This window comes from Harmonia axyridis, chromosome 3 (assembly GCF_914767665.1).
Source record: "Harmonia axyridis chromosome 3, icHarAxyr1.1, whole genome shotgun sequence".
NCBI classification, from domain to species: Eukaryota; Metazoa; Arthropoda; class Insecta; order Coleoptera; family Coccinellidae; genus Harmonia; species Harmonia axyridis.
The window spans coordinates 20,453,461-20,473,245 of NC_059503.1; the positions used below are offsets into that span (position 1 = coordinate 20,453,461).

Genomic DNA, 19,785 nt, shown 5'->3' on the forward strand with positions numbered 1-19,785 from the left:
TGAGCAGCCACATTGTAGTGTTCCCTGTCAAAACTCATCTTCCGAGCAGAAATCTGAAATCATATTGTTTGAAATTGAGTCTGCCGCAGTTTATTGCCTCTTGAGTTCGAAAGAAAAACTTCTTCTAGATATCATTCACAGTGCTCTCGAATGCAAAAGGATGAGATCATTGAATATGAAATTGTTTCAACGAAAATCCAAAACTTAGTGAAAACTGCAATAACTACCCATTGTGAACAGTTTTTTCTGGAGACTTCAACTCTAGAATAAGCGTGAAACTGAGTGTTATTCAACAAAAAAATCCAGAATGATCTTCGTTTTCCTTGATAATACTAGATCTGCCAAATGTCAATAATATACGTAGATAGTATTGGAAACGATATGTTTTTATTAAAAATGAACTCATAATCTTTTCATTCATTAATAATGAACTCATAATCTTTTCATTTATTAATAATAAATAATAATTAGAAAAAGTTAATCGTCAACAAATATTATTCCAAGAGATTCTGATTTCCAGTTCCGAATAAAAATTGCATACACTACCAAATTTCCCTATACTTGTGAGAACCTACCATAGAATTTTGATAAAAAGATTTTTGTCTAAGCGAATCATCTTTTACTGTATATCATAGAGTACCTAATAAACATAGATAGAGGGGGTATACGCAATTTTACATGTCCCCAACATGGTTAGATTACGTTGCCAGATTGTGATATATTTTCAAAACAACAATTTTATTATATCGTTATGAATGTATATTATATTGAATGAAATATATTTATTTGAGTGACTCCCGATTGAATATGCAAATTTGAATATTTGGAATGTGATATTTAAGCAGAATATTAATTTTTTTCTGTATCTACCTGCTGAAATCCAAGGTTCAGCAACTTTTGCTCTCCTATGATCATCGGTTGTTTCACGTCATTTGGTTCAATTGAAGTTTGTTTTCTGAATTTCTGACATATTTAATTATTTATTTCAATACATTTTGAGTTAATATAAAACGTTGATTCACCATGGGATAAAAGGAGTGTCGACCTTGATAGTTCATGTTGGGGACAAAATTTGTTCACTGAAAATGACATAGGCTCCCTCTATCTATGTTCATTACTCTGAGCTATGTATCTATAGAATCCTTTGTTTCAAAATCATTCCAAGAAAGTGCAGGAACCACTTTCCAATATCTTATGTGGGAACCAAAAATTCATCTCAGAACCTCTTCAGATATCAACGTTCATTAATAACTCATTTTTCGAATAAAAAATCGGAAGTACTATTCATGGAAGTTCTCAAGAATATCAAGACTGATTCAATTTCTTTCTGAACACAATTAAGGAACTGCATATTGTAATGATATAAAGATTATATCGCACTATTTGTTTTCTGTTTGTCTTGTCTCTTGTTTTCTATTGTTGATAAGAATACATTTCACATAGGTAATATTCTCACATATCATGATAGGGAAGAGGAAATTGTTCTTCTCGAGAACTCTTACCTCAATATAAATCAGTTTGATTGAAAAGTTACAATTTCCAGATGATTCTCATCAGTAATCACAGTGCTGCCATTTGAAAGTGAGAACGTTTTATCATAAATCTATTTAGTCTGTTCTCATTCCGTCACAAACAGCCGGCAGTCTTTATTGTACTGAGAAAGAGAAATTGTTTAAATTCCAAGATTACGCATAAATATTCACCAGACATTTAAACGTAGGGAAAATGCGATTATTTATTTTTGCACTAAACGGATGCAGGTTGTATGTCGAAGAGAGAGTAGATCAGTAGAGAAGGTTTATCGATTTGATCTCACTTGATCGTTCCTTGGATTGAACGGATAAATAATGAATTTCCGACATATCAACTCTACTCTGACTTTGTCTTTCTACTCGTAAATTTATGACATTAGGGAAATACATATTTTAATATCGTGGTGAGAGTTTGTAATTTGATGAACAATGTAAATCCTTGATTATTAGCTCTGTTGTTTTTTATTTGAATACCCTACAGTGGGGACGCCAGCTTTCAAAAACAGGGGTGGCCAAGAGGGGGCCGGATTTTTTTTGATGAGGCCAAAGTTAAAGGAAATTATAGTTCTGCTCATCTTTTAGACTTATTATGTCGAATTTTAGGGGGACCTAGCCCTTATGGAAAATCAGAGATAATTGAGGGGTAACTCTTTCTGAACACCTTTCATCGAAAGTTTTCAAAAGACTCGATTCATATTACTTCAATCATTAAAATGATTGAATGGTGGGAACCAATATCAAGGAGGAAAAAAAAACGAATAGGAAAACATACGACATTCAATAATACTCTGCTCGAATAAATCAATAAAAACGATACAAATTTAAATACTCAATTTTTATTGAAAAAATTAATATCAAAGTGAAAAAGAGGAATTTTCTCATAGAAAATTATCAAAATTGAAAATAACATTCTAAAATCACTAAAAAAAAAAATTGAAACTAATGGGAGAAAAATTCAGCACTTCCATTGACAAATTGTTATGTCAGAATCCAGTTTCTCTAGTAAGATTCATTCTATAAAATATAAAAGTGATCATACATCGAAGTTTAGATATTATTGTTTTATCCATTTACCTGACACATTTGATATGAATATTTTAAAATGAATTTGTTACAGAGTTGAAATATTTGGAAGAGTAACTTTGAATGACTTTAAATTATTACAAAATTTGTGGAAATGAATGATTTCATTCTGTGAATGATGTTTCTTTTTGTGAATATCGCTTTTATATTTTGAACTCAAAATATCTATTGATGTCTCAATTTCCTTCTGATTTGGTACGATAAAACATTTGATCGCTTGTATTACATCTTCGTAATGTTTTTCTTAAGTCTTGAGAAATATTACATTAAATATTTGATTTTTTTTATTCCATTTAGATCGATTCCTTTGCCATTTTTTCAATTGATAGAACCTGTTCTTCTCAAGAGTTTTTATTGAAGTATGCCGACAATCCGAATAACAATACCTATTAAATTTCATACGAATATACTTCAGTGAATCCTGTAAACATATTATTAATATGCGACAGTGCAAATAAACTTGATACCTAATTGTTGATTGCAAATTAAATACTTTTTGGAATGAATTAAATTTTATTGATTCGTTGGATGAAATTCTCTTATTGTTTTGCAAAATTTTTCAGTGATAATACCCTGTGAATGCTAAATTTTTCCTTTGAATATTAATTTTTATTTTTTTTTTAATATAGTCCATTGTGGTCCGATTACATGGATCATTACATTCACTACCATTACACTTCATGTACAAATATTACATTTATTATTATTAAGATGCAACATTATGAAGATTGTGAATTTAATGTTTGCGCATTCGCAACGCGCAATGTAAATTAAACTGGTATTAAATTATAGGATTTTACAAATGTTTGTAGACATAGATCGGCCGACAGGCACGGAATCAAATTGAAATGTATTTTGAGGAGGAAAAATCTCAATTCTGAGAAGCCTTTTTTCTCCTTTTCTGACTGAGTCAGAAACAATACGCAAATATGTGTCGAAATGAAGATCAAATTTTTTCTTCCGTCATTTCCGTGAAAAAATATTGCTTTTCTTGTAATTTGACTAGTAGTCTGAAAGAATTCGAATTCCATAGTTATTTTTTGTTCATCTGCTGGAAATAGACATGAGATATTCATATTAATCTTTTTTTTCAGGTTTAACACTCTTCAGAGGAGTTAGAGCGGTCGACAGAGACAAACCTAATACACCAAATTCTGATATTCAGTACGCTTTAGTAGCTGGCAATCAAGATGGAAAATTCGCTTTGGATAACAGTCATCAAGCATATTTAACCCTGAAGAAACCTCTCGACTATGATACTGGCGACAGGGAATTCATTTTAACAGTTTCTGCATCGGTAGGTTCAAAAGATTTATTACAAACATTCCACAAGAGATTTAATAGATTATTCAATTGTGAATGGAATATAAATAGTAGCAAAGGGGCTGTTAAATTACCGTCATAAAGTTCCATCGTTTTATTCCAAGGATATGGATTGGTTTAAGAACTGATTAATAAGACTAAACGTAAAGAAGTGATCAGCTTGATGCCATAACGCAATTTGTAATTTTTAATATCGTTTGCCATATAATTGAGATGTGCAATAGGATTACTATACGATGAAGAGTTGTTTATTTTGTATGTTTCATTTAAATGCAAATCTTAATCCCTATCTAAATAAGATAGCATTCGCTCGAAGTTATTACACAACCATAAACTAGATTTAACAACCAAAGCAAATCGTCACAGTGTTTTTACTTTTTTCTAATCACCAGACCAAGAAGATCAGATAGCTTCTATCAGAAAAATTATGTTGGTTCAATTTATACCCGATAACATGCCATAGTTACACGCTTTCTTGACCACTACCGTAATATTTCATTTTCGTAATCCATAAAGATATTCTCGACGGAATCCTCATTGAATGCATTTTATTGGACTTCCGCATAGATTAATGAACGGTTGAATAATCGATTATTGCCGCGAAGAAGATGATGTTGCATAAAGCAATTAAATTGAACAGAAGTAGGGAATGCTTGTTTGATATTTAAGAATACATAAAATGTATATATGAGCTTTAATTGCATATTTTGGATTGGAATATGCGACTATGCTATTTTGCAACTGCAACTATGTTAATATTCAAGGCTAAAATTTTGTTCATTCTTTGTTTTTCAAAAAAAAAAATAGGATCACATGTTATGCAAAAAAAAATTTTTCAACAAGTTCTTTTTCAAGTTTTATTTTAAAAGCCCAACAGATTTCGTAACGAGCACAAAATTGGTATTGAGAGGTTTTTTGAGGTGTCTGAGTTTATTATTGCTCTCATTCGTAGAGGGTGCCTATTTTTCTCTTATGCAGATCGAATTCTCTATCATATCTACCAAAAAAGCTACCCTTGTTACAAATCGCAATAAGCAACCGTTTTCTAGATATTTGGACTTGATAATTTCAAGTCTTATAATTGATGCGTGTTGAAGTTATTACCATTATTTTGCGTTTTTACCAAAAATGCTTAGAAAATGAATTTGACGTTCAAGTAAATAGTTTTAGTTTTTTGTAGGGAGCGCCACCTATTCATATTCTGTTTTCTCGTTTGTTGATGTCATTACTTTCGGGTAAAACTTTAACACCTTCTATTTTGTAAACAAAGCGTTTCCGGACTTATATTTATTTGGACAATTCATATTAGAATATTGTGAGGAATCACCTCCTGCGATCTGTTAAAGTTCTTTCGAATCACCCTGTATACAAAGTTATACTTACATGTTCGATATGATCATTTTTCACGTTTTTCAAATGAAATACATTCAACCCTCGTTAACTCTAACCTCGTCAACTCGAACCTCGTTAACTCGAAATCCTCGATAACTCGAATTATTTTCAATCCCCTTGGAAAAACCTGTCTAAGCCGAAAAAATTCCCATGCTTAACTCGAAGTGATTTTACGTATATATCAACATTTTTATCTCTTTAAGTCGAAAACACAAAAAAATTACCTCCATAACTCGAAGTCAGTAGTTAATTCCGCCGCAGAAGTCGAAATTTGTTGGTAGATCGAGCATATTTAATGATACAATAATTGCATCGTGAGGTTTCATCGAGTTTGATTTTGTTTATTATTTAGTTTTGTAAAGGCTGTGGTAACACATTTTTTGTGTAGTGTTTTTTATTCTGACTCTTCTAAGCCTCTGAGAGAACTCTCGGAAGATTGTAATTTTCACGAAGAACTTATGTAGAGTTTTCACTCTCAATTGCTGAAACAAGCTTAAGAAATTTGAACAAAATACCAACGCGTATATAATTGCAATAATTTGTCAGGACTTGTCAGGTTGGAAAAAATGTTGAATTGAATACCTTTTTTGACGTTTTGGGGTCTAAATCAGACTTCTTCATCAGACAAACTCTTAAAATATTCAGAATTTGTCAATTGGCATTTGTCAACACGTTGGTCTATTTCATTATGAATTTTCAATTCATTTTTGAGTAAATTCATCGAACATGTATACGATCTACTCCTACTATAGGGAACAAATATCACTATTCTTCACTTCTATAACTTGAATTCTCATTAGGTTCACCTCTATATCTTATTATCTTGTAAGTCGAATTTAATCAAGAATGAATGTATAACTCGAACTACGCTTATGTCGAACTATACGTAACTCGACAAAAAATCTTGGTCCCGTGGTATTTCGAGTTAACGAGAGTCTACTGTAATATGAAGTGGATAAGATTTTGAAATTGATTTGAATGAAATAAAACTATATTAGACTAAACTTTTTTTTTATAATTGTAATAGAATTTAAAGAATATATAGTCATTACACAGTCCAATTCTTCAGACTATACGAATTGCTTTGGAAACAAGAAATGATGCAATATATCCCATTGAAGCCAACATTTTCCAACCGGTACGCTGATAATGGAAGATTGTAATTGTTGTATTTAATAATTAAAAAATTGATTTGAATTGCGATAGCATTTATTGGTCAGTTCTACTTCCTTTCACCTTTCCTTACATAATTTCATTTTCAATAGAGATTTACCAAGTAACAACATAATAGGTCAATTTCCTTATTTATGAAAACTATGTAATGCCTTTGTAATGATATTTCTCTGAAGTTATAATTGGAATCTCCGTTTCAACAATCTGTTTTATTGATACTTCATTCATTCGATTTTTCTCAATATATTACAGGATAGGGGAGTACCACCGAGATCTGCAAATGCTACCATCCGTATTCTGGTTATGGATAATGATGATTTGAGTCCAAAGTTCACCAAAGGAGTATATCGGACGAAAATATCTGAATTTTATCCATTAAATGTGAGTAGTACACTCAAGTATAAAAATGGATGAAAAAACTTAATATTTCGTATTAATATCGTATTATATAAAGATAAGGATACAACAGCAAAGTGTATTAAGAGTATTTTCTGAGTACAAGATCATCCAACATTTATGAGGTTTGCGAATAAGGAATAGAAATTCAGGATGAATAAGGAACCAAAAATTATAACCTATGCTGTCAATAAATTCCTAATTCATTAACTCAATTCTTTGGAATCTTGATTTATCTCAATAGAAATTCACGAAGCATTCTTTCATAAGAATATATTTTTCATTTCCTGATCCTCAGATTTCAACACATCGTTCGTCATTCGTTATATGTAAATCGCGAAAGATAAAATAAGCCGCAAGTTATAAAATTAATATAAAAAAAAAACAGGTTTCTTGGCCAAAAATAGGTAATCATTAATGTCTCGCATAACAGGTGAAACTAGAACATTTTCGAATGATAAAGTTGAGGAACAAATATTGAATTTTAATTGGAAGAATTAGATGATACCATTTAGATGAACCCAGTTACACAACTTGAAAGGTCAGAGTCATTCTTGATCTTTTCAAAATGAATCGGAGTTTTACGACTATGACCGTGACATTTTGGAAATGACATTTGATAATGAAAATTAAAAGAATCAGTCCCTCCAAAAGCGATATTTTTCAAAAGAAAATATCTTGGGACCTGACATTTTCTGGGTACGTTTTTTGTCTGAATGTGCCAGTTAAGTTCATTAATTCACTAATTGATTTCGGAATTGAAGTTTTTTGAAGCGACAGGAGTATATGATGATCTTCAACATGTCGTCAAGCAAGATAGTCGGTGCGAGCGAGTCTCTAAAAGTTATTATTCCTGAATGCGGTTATTGTAAGCGAACAATAGTAAAAAGTGGTGCAAAGTGTAACATTTGTACCAAAGTTTACCATCCAAGTTGTGCTAATAAAGCAAAGAAGTGCTGCAAAGAAGATTTATCAACTTCGGGTGATTTAAACTCTGCTGATATGTCTCCAATGTCTGACAGTATCAATAAAATGATAAGTAGCGAGTCCACCCATAATGAACTCCTTCTCAAGATTATTTTCGAATTAGAATCGAAAAACTCAATATTGATGGAAAACAATTCGCTTCTAAGATTTAAGATTTCTACTCTCGAAGCTGAAATAAATAATAAAAACAAAGTAGTCAACAACCCATATTTGAAAAATGATAAGAACATAAATACAAATACACGAGTAGATAAGCGAAATAAACATGTGAACATCGTCATGTCCGAGGAATCGCGAAGTAATGTTGTTGTTGGGGATCCTGAAACAGCTGCTCCTGCGAATTCGTCATCAACCGGAGATCCCAAGAGAAGGATGTCTGAAGCGCGAACATCTGTCGTTTCGAATGAATCCTCGGTTGCCTCGTCTAGTAGCGGAAATGATATTGGACTGATTTCTAACGAAGCTGTAGTCGTTTCCCCAATGGTAGATGTGAAGAAGAAATCTGAATCTGAGTGGAATGTTGTCACCCGAAGGAAGATGAATAAAAAACCTAATAAAATACAGATCATTGGATGTAGTTCAATGGATTCTCTCGTTGAAGGAATTGAAAAATTCAGGCCATTCCATGTTTCTAATCTTAAACCCGAAATTACGGCCGATGATCTCCAAAGTTTTCTAAGTAAAAATTTCTCTAATGTCAAATGTGAGAAACTTGTTTCAAGATATCCTGAGAGTTACTCGTCGTTTAAAGTTCTTTTGCCTAGCTCAGATTATGAAAAAGCTATGAACGCATCCAATTGGCCAAAAAGGGCTAGTGTCCACCGTTTTTTTCAGCCGAAACCTATGAAGAACCCTGTTTCATAAATAACTCAACATCTGGTCTGCCTGCTGTTACTAAGGAAAAATTGAAAATCACACAACTGAATGTACAGTGCGTCTCAAATAAATTGGATGCACTTGAATTATTTTTAACTGATGAAAAACCTGATGTCTTAAGTCTTGCTGAGCACTGGTGTAATCCCTATAGTGTAAAAACTATGACTCTTCCTGGTTACATCCTAGCAGATTACTACTGCCGCCCCTCGAGAGCTCACGGAGGATCCATGGTCTACATTAGAGCTGGTTTATCTGTGAGGAATCTAAGTGTATCGCGTTTTTCCGAAGAAATGGAGTGTGAAATTAGTGGAATTCTAGTGGTTGCATGTGATGTTAAAATAGCCATCATAAGTGTTTATCGTCCTGGTTCTGGAGATTTCGAGATTTTTCTGGACAGGATTTCGGTTGCTCTCAATTATTGCATCACTTCAGCTGATGTAATTTTTGTGTGTGGAGATTTGAATGTCGATTTTTTGAAAATTGATTCCGCAAATCGTAAGTTGTTCGTTGATTTAATGAATTGTTTCAATATGAATGTTTCCTCAAATGATCCAACCAGGGTCTTTACGGATGTCACTGGCCACACATCAATCTCCAAAGTTGACTATGTTTTAACAAATGCAAATTTAGTTGATTGTAATGTTAAAGTTTACGAACCTCATATTAGTGATCATCGGGGTATTACACTCGAGTTTCAAATAAATTTGCCCCTAAAAAATCATAATGTATCGAAGTTAGTTAGAGACCTTTGTCCCCAAAATCTGAAGGATTTTGAATATTGTATTTCAAATTGTGATTTCCAGGAAATGTATAAATATCCACATGTTGATGAATGCTTTGAAGTGTTTGTTAATTTGATTCAAAGTTCTTTTGAAACTTGTTGTCCTATCAAAAGATATGTCAATAATGCCAATGTTCTCAAAAAATTCACTTCTCCAGAAATTATCTCGGCGAAACGAGACCTGAAAAATCTTCACTGGTTACATATCAATATCAGGAGTGAATCTACCTATTATTTGTATAAAACAGCCAAACATTCTTATAATAATCTGTTAAGAAATGCTAAATTAGATTTCCACCGTAATCTTATTGATAAATCTACTAATAAAAATAGAACAGTGTGGAATCTGGTCAATACTGTGACCGGACGAAAAAGCAATGATCAAAGAACCATAGAGCTTGTTGTTGAAGGTGTCTTGTTCGATGAGGCCAAAACTGTAGCTGAGATGTTTGCCAACCATTTTACAACGGTTGCGGAGATAAGCCTCAACCGTTACTATAATAATTCATTGTCCACTTCATGTACTACTTCATGTATGCTGAATAATAACTTTTTTTTTCATCCAGTTATGGATCATGAGGTAGCTGACGTATTGAAATCTCTTAAGAATGACTCAGGTGTTGATTTTGTTTCTGCGCGAATCTTGAAGTTGATAGGTCCTGATATCAGTCGACATTTTGCCTATTTGGTTAACATGTCGGTTACCACAGGAGTTTTTCCTGATCTCCTCAAAAAGGCCACTATTATTCCAGTTCATAAAAAAGGTGATGTATATGATATTAGTAATTATAGACCTATTTCTGTTCTCAGTTGTCTTTCCAAACTATTTGAACGATTAGTGTTCAATAGAATGATGAAATTCCTTGATAAGTTTCAACTGCTTACCTCTGCGCAGCACGGTTTCAGATCAGGTCGCTCAACTCAAACTGGAGTTTTGGAATTTGTTGAATTTGTATACGACTGCCTCGATAATGGCTCATATGTTGCCGGATTATTTTTTGATCTTTCTAAAGCATTTGATAGTATCTCCTTTCAATTCATATTAGACAAATGTTACAATCTTGGATTTAGGGGAGTATTTCATGACTGGATTCGAAGTTATCTTGAGGGCAGAGTTGCATCCGTCAGAGTTCAAGATTCTTCATCCAGTAAACATAATTTGAAGTTAGGTGTGCCTCAGGGCTCTGTCTTGGGACCGCTCTTGTTTTTGATATTTATCAACGATCTGCCGGAGAATTTGTTGAGATTGTTTATTAATAAGTCTAAAACTTGTCCAGATCCGATGAAGATACTGAGAGCAATCTTGTTTGCTGATGATTTTTCATTAGCCGTTACTGCGGATACTTTGGAGGAGCTACAGGGGTTGTGCGATTTATTGGTTCATTGCTTCGTTGAATGGTGCTATGTTAATGCTATCATGATAAATGTGAACAAGACTGAATGCGTTTACTTCTCGATTTCGAATAATGATAGTACCCTTGTAATTCGACATTCAGATTCTATTATTGCATCAAAGAACTGCACGAAGTTCCTAGGTATCTACATCGATAGGCACTTAAAGTGGAATTCACACGTTGATGAAGTATGTAAAAAGCTGTACAGTTCTTATTATGCTTTAAGTCGAGTCAGGTATCTACTTCCCTTGTGCTCACTTATGAATGTATATTATAGTTTAGTATTTAGTCACCTATCGTATAATATCATGGTATGGGGTAATTCAACAGAAACTGATAGAGTATTTATTATACAAAAAAGAATTTTACGTATGATATTCAACGTATCTCCACGATCCTCTTGTAGACCAGTTTTCTTAGAAAATAGGATATTGACACTGTCTTCCATTTTCATACTGAGATGTTTGGTTTTTGCAAAGGAAAATGAGGAAAGTTTTGTAAAATTGTCAAGCTTTCATTCCCATAACACTAGGAATAAGAAAATATTGTCAATTCCCAAACATAAGACATCAAAATTTGAAATGTCACCTAAGTACCAGTGTATTAAGTTATTTAACCATCTACCTAGTAACATTAAGTCGCTCAATTTGTTTAAATTTAAGAAAGTTGTTAAGTCTTTACTTCTCAAGAAGTGTTTTTATAGTGTTAATGAGTACTATAATGATAGCTTAGAAAATGTCTGAATTGTTATTATTTTTGCATTTGTGACTTGTCCTATACATACCTTGTTTGTCTAAAAGGATCAATAAACTATTATTATTATTATTATTATTATACCACATCAAAATTTTGAACTATACATGCGGTTATGCTAAAAATATTATTAAAATATTTCGAAAAAGGAAGAAGAAGTCGGCGCACTACTATTTCTCAGCAATTTATATGAAAGCTTACTCAAATCAAATCAGATATTAGTTCGACATCTAAAACTTAAAGGAAGTGAAAAACATTGAATAACATAACAACTGAAACATTGAATAACCACGTTTCATAGAAATCATCTTCTTCATTTCAGGGTGAAATAATTCACAAACGCATAGATTTCGATCCACCAATTTTCGCCTTCGACCAAGATGTGGCCATAGATGCACCAATAAGATACGATATTATTGCCGGAAATGAGAGACACCTCTTCTCTCAAGATCACGTGAACGGTTCCATATTCCTGGAGAGAGAAATTGATTTAGATTCAGAGAAAGCTCTTCCAGGAAACACCTTTGTCCTACAGATACAAGCCGCACAGTTAGATAATCCTCTGAAAGCTGGAGTTGCGAGAGTGGAAGTGGAGATTGTCGACTTGAATGATAATCTTCCAGAATTCGAAGTGGACTTTTACAACATAAGTATAGTCGAGAATCTCCCGAATGGTTTCAGCGTATTGCAAATAATTGCAGTGGATCAGGATCAGGGTAAGAGATTATGAAAGAATTTCAATATTGATACCTAGGCGTACTTCTTTGCTTCCGCTGTTTTTTTCCGAAATTCGGGGCTTTATTGTAAAATGGTTATACATTTATGATTCAAAGTATTGCCCATTTCTGGCCACTATTTCCTCCCATCTTTCAGGCAGCGTACGAATTCCGCGTTGAAAAAACTGGTCATCTTTTGAAGCGATCCCCGAATCTATCCAATTTTTAATTACTTCATAAGACCGGAAGTGTTGGTCAGCCAGGCCGTGATCGAGACTAGTAATAGTCTGGAGATTAAGGCGGGTGGGGTGGTACTTCCCATTTCAACGTTTCCAAGTATATCTCGACTACTTCCGCAACATGTGGTCAAGCATTGTCATGCTGTGAAATCACTTTATCATGTCTCTCGTTGTATTGCGGCCGTTTGTATTTCAATGTTCGGCTCAAACACATTATTTTCATTCGATAAGGATCACATGTGATTGTTTCAGTCGGTTTTGACAACTCATAATAGACTTCGCCGAGCTTGTGCCACCAAATACTGAACATGATCTTGGAACGGTGAATATTCGGTTTGACCGACGACGTGGAAGCATGACCGCGATATCTCCATGATATTCGGCACTTAAGATTATCATGATGCACCCATTTTTCGTTCAGTCAAAATGAAATGCAGAAATCCCTTCCATCTTCGCCTCGCAAGCCGATGTTCACAAGCCAACAAACACCGTTCAACATCTCTCGGCTTCAACTCGTACGGCACCCAATTTTCTTGTTTCTGAATCATTTCCATGACTTTCAGGCGTTTTGAAATTGTTTATTGCGTCACTCCCAATGATCCTGCCAAATCTTGTTGCGTTTGACACGAGTCTCGATCAAGTAATGCCTCCAATTCTGCATCTTCGAAAGCCTTCGCTCTTCTACCGCCATGATGGTCTTCGACGTCAAAATCACCGTTCTTGAAGCGTTGAATCCTCTCTCGGCACGTTCTTTCACTAATAGCGGCCTCACCATAGGTATTTTAGAGCATTCGATGAGTCTCAGCCGCAGATTTTGTCATATTGAAGCAAAAAATTTAAATCCTCCCGAAAATGACGAGAATTTGGCTCGTAAGCCGATATGTTTAATCGAGAATAACTCAATGATGCAGACACAAATCGACTAATATTTTGATGGCGTTATGTTAACAAATACTTAAGCTTATTGTATGACATCTACGATCTATTCATTTCGACTACCACTTACTGTTATAGCCAACTATTGCAAAACGGTAGTAGCAAAGTTGTACACCTAATATTTACATAATACCTAATATTTTATAATTTTTTTTCCTCAGGTGATAATGCTGACTTTACCTATCAATTGGATGACAAGACTGGGGCATTCACACTAGATTCGAGATCTGGATGGTTGACAGTAAGTATAATTTTGTTCCATCAATGTTTCGAAAAACTTTTTGAGAATTCTACTCCGTTGGTTGAAATAGTTATTTTGTGATTCATAATTCAATATCAAGATTTTGTTGAAATAACATTAATTTTCAAATGTCAAAGTTTATTGGTGAGCTAATAAATCACCCTGTTTATTTAGTTTGTCTAGGAATTCTTGGCCTTGAAGATTTGGAACCATATTATTACGAAAAAATGTCTCTATTTCTTCTTTCGATTATTCAAACCAATATTTTACAGCATAAAGTTATTATTTATATAGGTTTTTGTTGAGTGGTAGCAATGAAAGATAATATCTAATAATCATGTTTATGAACCGTAGACTTCATTTCATTGATTATAGTAGAGTACTCTCGGTTTCAGATAATTATTATTAGCCTATTAACTCTGCAGTAGTCTGAAATCTATCGTTTATCTGAAAGTGAACAGAAATTAAACGCAAATGAGTCGATTCTAACCATCATGACAATGAATTTTTCGTGAAATCCACTTCTTTGAACATAATTCATCAATAAAACATTACCATTCAAATTGACATTTTTACACGTAGTGCTGTCCCCTGAAATGGAAGTATAATTGTTGAAATTTCTCCCATGATTTGAAACGGATATCATTTTAGTCCCATTAGACATTAGGACGCTACTTTTCTTCATATGGACAAGAACACGAATAACATTGTGTCTCGAGTTGAATGCACATTCACTTTTCTACTGCTCAAGCAATTTCTTCTCCATTGGTCTCCATAGACTTGTATGGTTACAATTATCCACTCTTATGAGTGACAATTATAGAGCAGACTCTCCACATCTGCCCTGGCATTACAAGCTCATTCTCAAAATTTGAAATACTAACTACATATTTGGGAGTCTCGATGGATATTTTTCAAAACCTCAGTATCATAGTTACCTCACTATCATATTATTTGATGATTTCCTAAATGGTTCTTATTCTCAATGGAAGAATATTCCTAGTATATTTATTATCCAAACACTTCAAAACCCAAATGGAGAGTGATCGAAACTTTATGATACCAGCGAAAAAGCGTTATGGAAATGGTCAAATATGAGTACATATACAGGGTGTATATGAATAGTTCCGAAAAGATTTAGGGGATTCTTTGTCAGAATATAGGGTAGGTTTTCAATATAAACTTTTTTTTGAGCCCCCCCTGCTTAGTTACAGCCCTCTAAAGATGCCGCCCGAAAAGTAGTTTTCAATTCGTGAAAAGTTCATGATTGTTTTTTTTGTAACATTTATTTTATATTTGTACCAGTTCTTAATGAAAATATCATTTTGACATCCGCCTATTGAATAAATTTAAGGTCGAAAATAATTCCAGCCTCCACAATTTTTTTTCTTTAGATATTTTTCAGCAAAAAATGACAACAAACCTATTCAATTTGTTTAGAATTGATCAGTCTATTCAAAATTAATTATCTTATTGTAAAATATGAATTTAGAAAAAGTTATTGCGAAACAAGATTGAAGGTTAGCTTTTTCTACCCCTTGGAATCATAGACGAACACCAACAAAAATTTTTTTGAATATCTTCGTGCCCGTATAAAATGTCAGCTTAATTTGATTTTCGTGAATTTCTTGGTTTGAAAAAAAAATTGAAAACTACTTTTTTGTGCGCCATCTTTAGGGGGCTATAACTAAGGAGAGAAGAGGCTCAATAAAAATGTATATGAAAGACCCACCCTATTTTTGATTAGAATTTTCGAACAAAATTTTGATTTATATATTATTTGTATTTTTTCCATCAATTACAGGTTCGGGAACAGGCTGTTTTAGATCGGGAAAAAAGGTCTTCAATCTCAATGAGGGTCTACGCCAAAGAGAAAATGCCGAGTATGGTTACAAACAAAATCGGCTCATCCTCAGTAAACGTTGAAGTTACACTTCTGGATGCGAACGATAACAATCCTTCTTTTATACCGAACAATTTGTATAATTTCATGATCACCACCGATGCCAGAGAAGGGGAAGCTGTTGGTAAAGTTCACGCTGTTGATCCAGACTTAGGAAGAAATGGTTTGGTGAGCCTGGATGTGTAAATTCAAACTGAGCAGTTTAAAATTTTCAATTTTTTCTAGGTTATGTATTCGATACAGAAGGCTTCCAATTTAACTATTCCTTTCAACATCGATTCTAAAACAGGGTCTCTTTACGTTGACCACGCTCCTCTGGTATCGGGAAAGCATCTTCTGTTTGTTGAATCTTTCGACCAACCTCTGAATCCAAGTGAAAGAAGATCTGCCCTGGCAGTCGTTTCGGTTGATGTTAAGGCACCTAGTTCCAATTGTGAGTTAACATTCAATTGATCAATTAAATATGTTTCATAATTATAAGTCCGTAGTAAGGTTTTCTGATGGATTATTTTTAATTGGAAACCTCTAGATTCATTCGAGAAAAAAATTGAACCCCTTTAAATTTCACAGGTTTCGTTTTGGAATAGTTTAGTTCATAATAATACAATTTAAAATAGTTATAATGACAACACTGTATTATTTTTCGACATTCCTTATGTCAATTTTATCAATTACAGCATTTAAGTTGTTGAGCATTTCTGCCAAGTTTTGTGAAACAATTCCAACATTTCCAACGCTTTTTATTTTTGGTTTTGTACATTTTATGTCATAGAGTAGGTATATCATTTTCATCTCGTACAAATATATAATATCTATGTACTTTGCAAGCGGTTCATTTCATGCAATTTTCAGTAATTGATGTCATGAATCACCGTGTGAAAAAATGTTTCCCATTCATTATCTGGTTTTTACTTTCGCCAATGCATCCTGATAATTATGAAATTCAGGTAGATACTTGCACTATCATATCTAACGATCTGTAGGAAAGTGACAAGCTACTTATCTCGAAGAAAGAAAGTGATATTACCTATCATCGCGTTCTAGATAAATTGAAAGATTGCGGTGCACTCGATCTGTCTGGTCCATTTATGCGATTATGCGACAAGAATGTAGAAAGATTATTCAGGATCTTGAAATTTTTGGATTTAACTTCTTCGTTTAAGTTTTTTGCATATATAGAATTTTGATAGAAACACTTCATAAGATGGATAATGGTAATGGTAATATATGTTAACAAGTGTTGAATTTGAGATTGAAGATGTTTGTTGGACGCCATCCTCAAAATTTCGAAATAAAAAAAAATTATCACGAAATCCGATACAAAAGACGTTGATTCAGAATCGAAGTTATTTTTGTGAGTACGCTTCAGTTCGGTATTTTGAAAATATTGTGCTCAAATTTGCGTGCCCCTGATTACCAGAAGCCATTCGAAATTTGCAAAAATCTGATAAAAAGTTTCTGAGTAATCCACAATTTCCAGACTTTTTTCGGTATTTCCGTGTGCACTGTAGGATATAATTTTAAATGTGGAACTCTTAAAGAAGGTGCTGCTCCGAAGTCTCACAAAGTCATTTTATAGTAATCGAAAACGAATAGGTGGTCTTCGAATTATTTATTATTATTTCGGGAATATTTGAAACATAAAAAATACATTAGTTATGTTATTTTCACAAGAAAATTGATAGTTAACTACGTTCATCAATGTTGATCTGAATGAAGAAGAATTAGGATTCTGAGAATTTCTTGAAACCTTTTTTGCGCTTGTTATACATTACGCTTGTTGATCCTCTGTATCGCAGCCAAAGGCTCCCTAGGGATAGATCGACTTCCTGATCTAGTCCAAATGCGAATCCACTTCAAAGGTAGCGGAGCTTCTTGTTTCTTAAAGCACAGATTTCAGAATCCTTGACTTATTTTGACTTGTTATTTTACAGATAATAATCATGGTCTCCCAGACTTCATTGGTGCGCCATATGAGTTCTGGGTAGGAGGAAATGTAGGAATTGGTACCAGTATTGGTCAAATTCGTGTCACGAATATTCCAAATCCAAGAGAGCTGATGTATGACCTACTACATGGATATCATGAAGGAGGTGAGGTCGTCGTGTAAATATACACAGGAAATCAGACTGTATTTTCACTTTCAGTACCATTTGCTGTAGAGGAAAGGTCTGGAACAATAACAGTGGTAGATGAGTTGACCAAATTCAAAAGAGAGCATTTTGATTTTGAGGGTGTTGTAACGAATGATAAGGACGTGTACATAGTAACAAACGTAACTGTGCATGTGGTAGATCCTCGAGATGAAAAGACAATATTGATGAAGTGAGTTTTCTCCAGTGAATATACAGAAAAAGGAGATTTATCTTTATGTTTATTTCTTTTTTTCCAATAGGGCAAGTTCAGCTCCTATAGAATTCCATGTTAAGGAAAATCAACCAAATGTCCTGATAGGAAAATTGGGCTTCAAGAATACAACTACAACGTCTCTCAAATTTTCAATTGCAAATCAGAAGGATGTTACAGATCACATATCAATCACTTCTGATGGTACTCTCTTCACAATTAAAGCGTTAGATAGAGAGATAAGAGACGTATATAGGCTCACTGTTATAGCAGAATTCACCAAAGGTCATGCTTCTGGAACTGGTAAGTTGAAAATGAAATTATATAGCTTGTTTAACGAATAAAATTTCCGAATGAAACTATTCAATAACTTCAACATATTATGAATATTCAAGCTATAATAATAAGGCTAATAAAATAAAACTCGCGTAACTTTGATCTTTCACTCCAACATTCATTATATTTTGAGTTAGTTTTCAAGTTAGAACCATTTTCAATTCTTACATATAATTGTATTGGTTTATTTATGAGGAGATCTGATATGATAAACCCATCTACATCTTATCTAGTAACATGTATACCTCTAAGGGAAGTATTACCTGAAAGGACTCTTCGGCACTGTTAAGTTCGCATCGACATTTAAGCTGATCTGCTATTAACTTACGCTTATAAGGGCTGATAGATGAAACTAATGAATGTGATATATTTTGTATTATCTATTTTATTCACTTCTGAAACCGGAATCCTACATCAACAAAATCCATAATTAATTTTTCATCATAATATTTTCATCTGAATTCATGAATACTGAACAGATTTTCAATGAACAGGAGCTCAAAAGTTAATTTCTTGAAAAATACTCAGGAATGAATGAGAATTCCTCTATCTAATATTTTTCAGTTATGTTGAAGTATTTGAGTCATTAATTCAATTTTTATTCCATAGGCATTTATCAAGTAACTATATTTGTTGATGACGAAAACGACAATGAACCCAAGTTCGAGAGATCGAGATACGAGGGTAGAATAACCGAAAATAGCGTATCCGGTACAGAAGTAGACCTGGATTACCTAATCCATGTAAACGACAAGGACATTGGTGATAACGGACAATTTACCGTGTCCATGTTTGGAAATGGTAGCGAAATGTTCAGCTTGGATAAGAACAGCGGAAAGGTATATTTCATTAGTGCAGATACTCCATTAGATCGGGAAGACTCTGAAAGCTTCAACCTTTTGCTGGTGGCAAAAGACAAAGGTGGTATGAGCAGCGAAGCTAAACTTAACATCAGAGTTGAAGATGAAAATGATAACGCTCCCCTCATTTACCAATTATATGTGTACAAAGAGGTTGGAATTCAAGTTTTGCAATTTGATATGATGGGTAATAGAGTGGGCCACTTTGAAAGAGCTGGAAATGGATCTGAAGGAGTTTTTGTTTTAACGCAGGCTTATCAGAGAGCCAAACGACCTAAAGAAAAATCTTCACCTTTGATTACAGTTCCAGAGGACGTCAATATAGGTGAGTTCGATTTTATTTTCTTCCGCAATAACACATTAACAGTCAGGAAATCGTTAGAATATATGTCAGACTGATCACCGATTTTTTCTTTTATATTTATGTTTTCAAAACGACCGCAAACAAGTGATAACTTGAGTGTTGAAAAGGAAGTCGGCCAAATCCTTATCGAATAAATACAATGGATTTTCTGCAG

At 33.5% G+C, this 19,785-nt stretch overlaps 1 protein-coding gene across 1 annotated transcript in view; it reads left to right on the forward strand.

Annotated features, from left to right (window-relative positions):
- LOC123674546 (cadherin-89D) overlaps window positions 1-19,785 on the forward strand; it is a 57,792-nt gene that overhangs the window by 20,683 nt on the left and 17,324 nt on the right. The window contains exons 6-15 of the mRNA XM_045609448.1: window positions 3,710-3,912; window positions 6,756-6,884; window positions 12,013-12,406; window positions 13,743-13,822; window positions 15,627-15,893; window positions 15,951-16,158; window positions 17,660-17,818; window positions 17,873-18,050; window positions 18,121-18,374; window positions 19,017-19,592. Of these exons, the coding sequence (XP_045465404.1) occupies window positions 3,710-3,912; window positions 6,756-6,884; window positions 12,013-12,406; window positions 13,743-13,822; window positions 15,627-15,893; window positions 15,951-16,158; window positions 17,660-17,818; window positions 17,873-18,050; window positions 18,121-18,374; window positions 19,017-19,592 (2,448 nt within the window). The remainder of the gene's footprint in view (window positions 1-3,709; window positions 3,913-6,755; window positions 6,885-12,012; window positions 12,407-13,742; window positions 13,823-15,626; window positions 15,894-15,950; window positions 16,159-17,659; window positions 17,819-17,872; window positions 18,051-18,120; window positions 18,375-19,016; window positions 19,593-19,785) is intronic.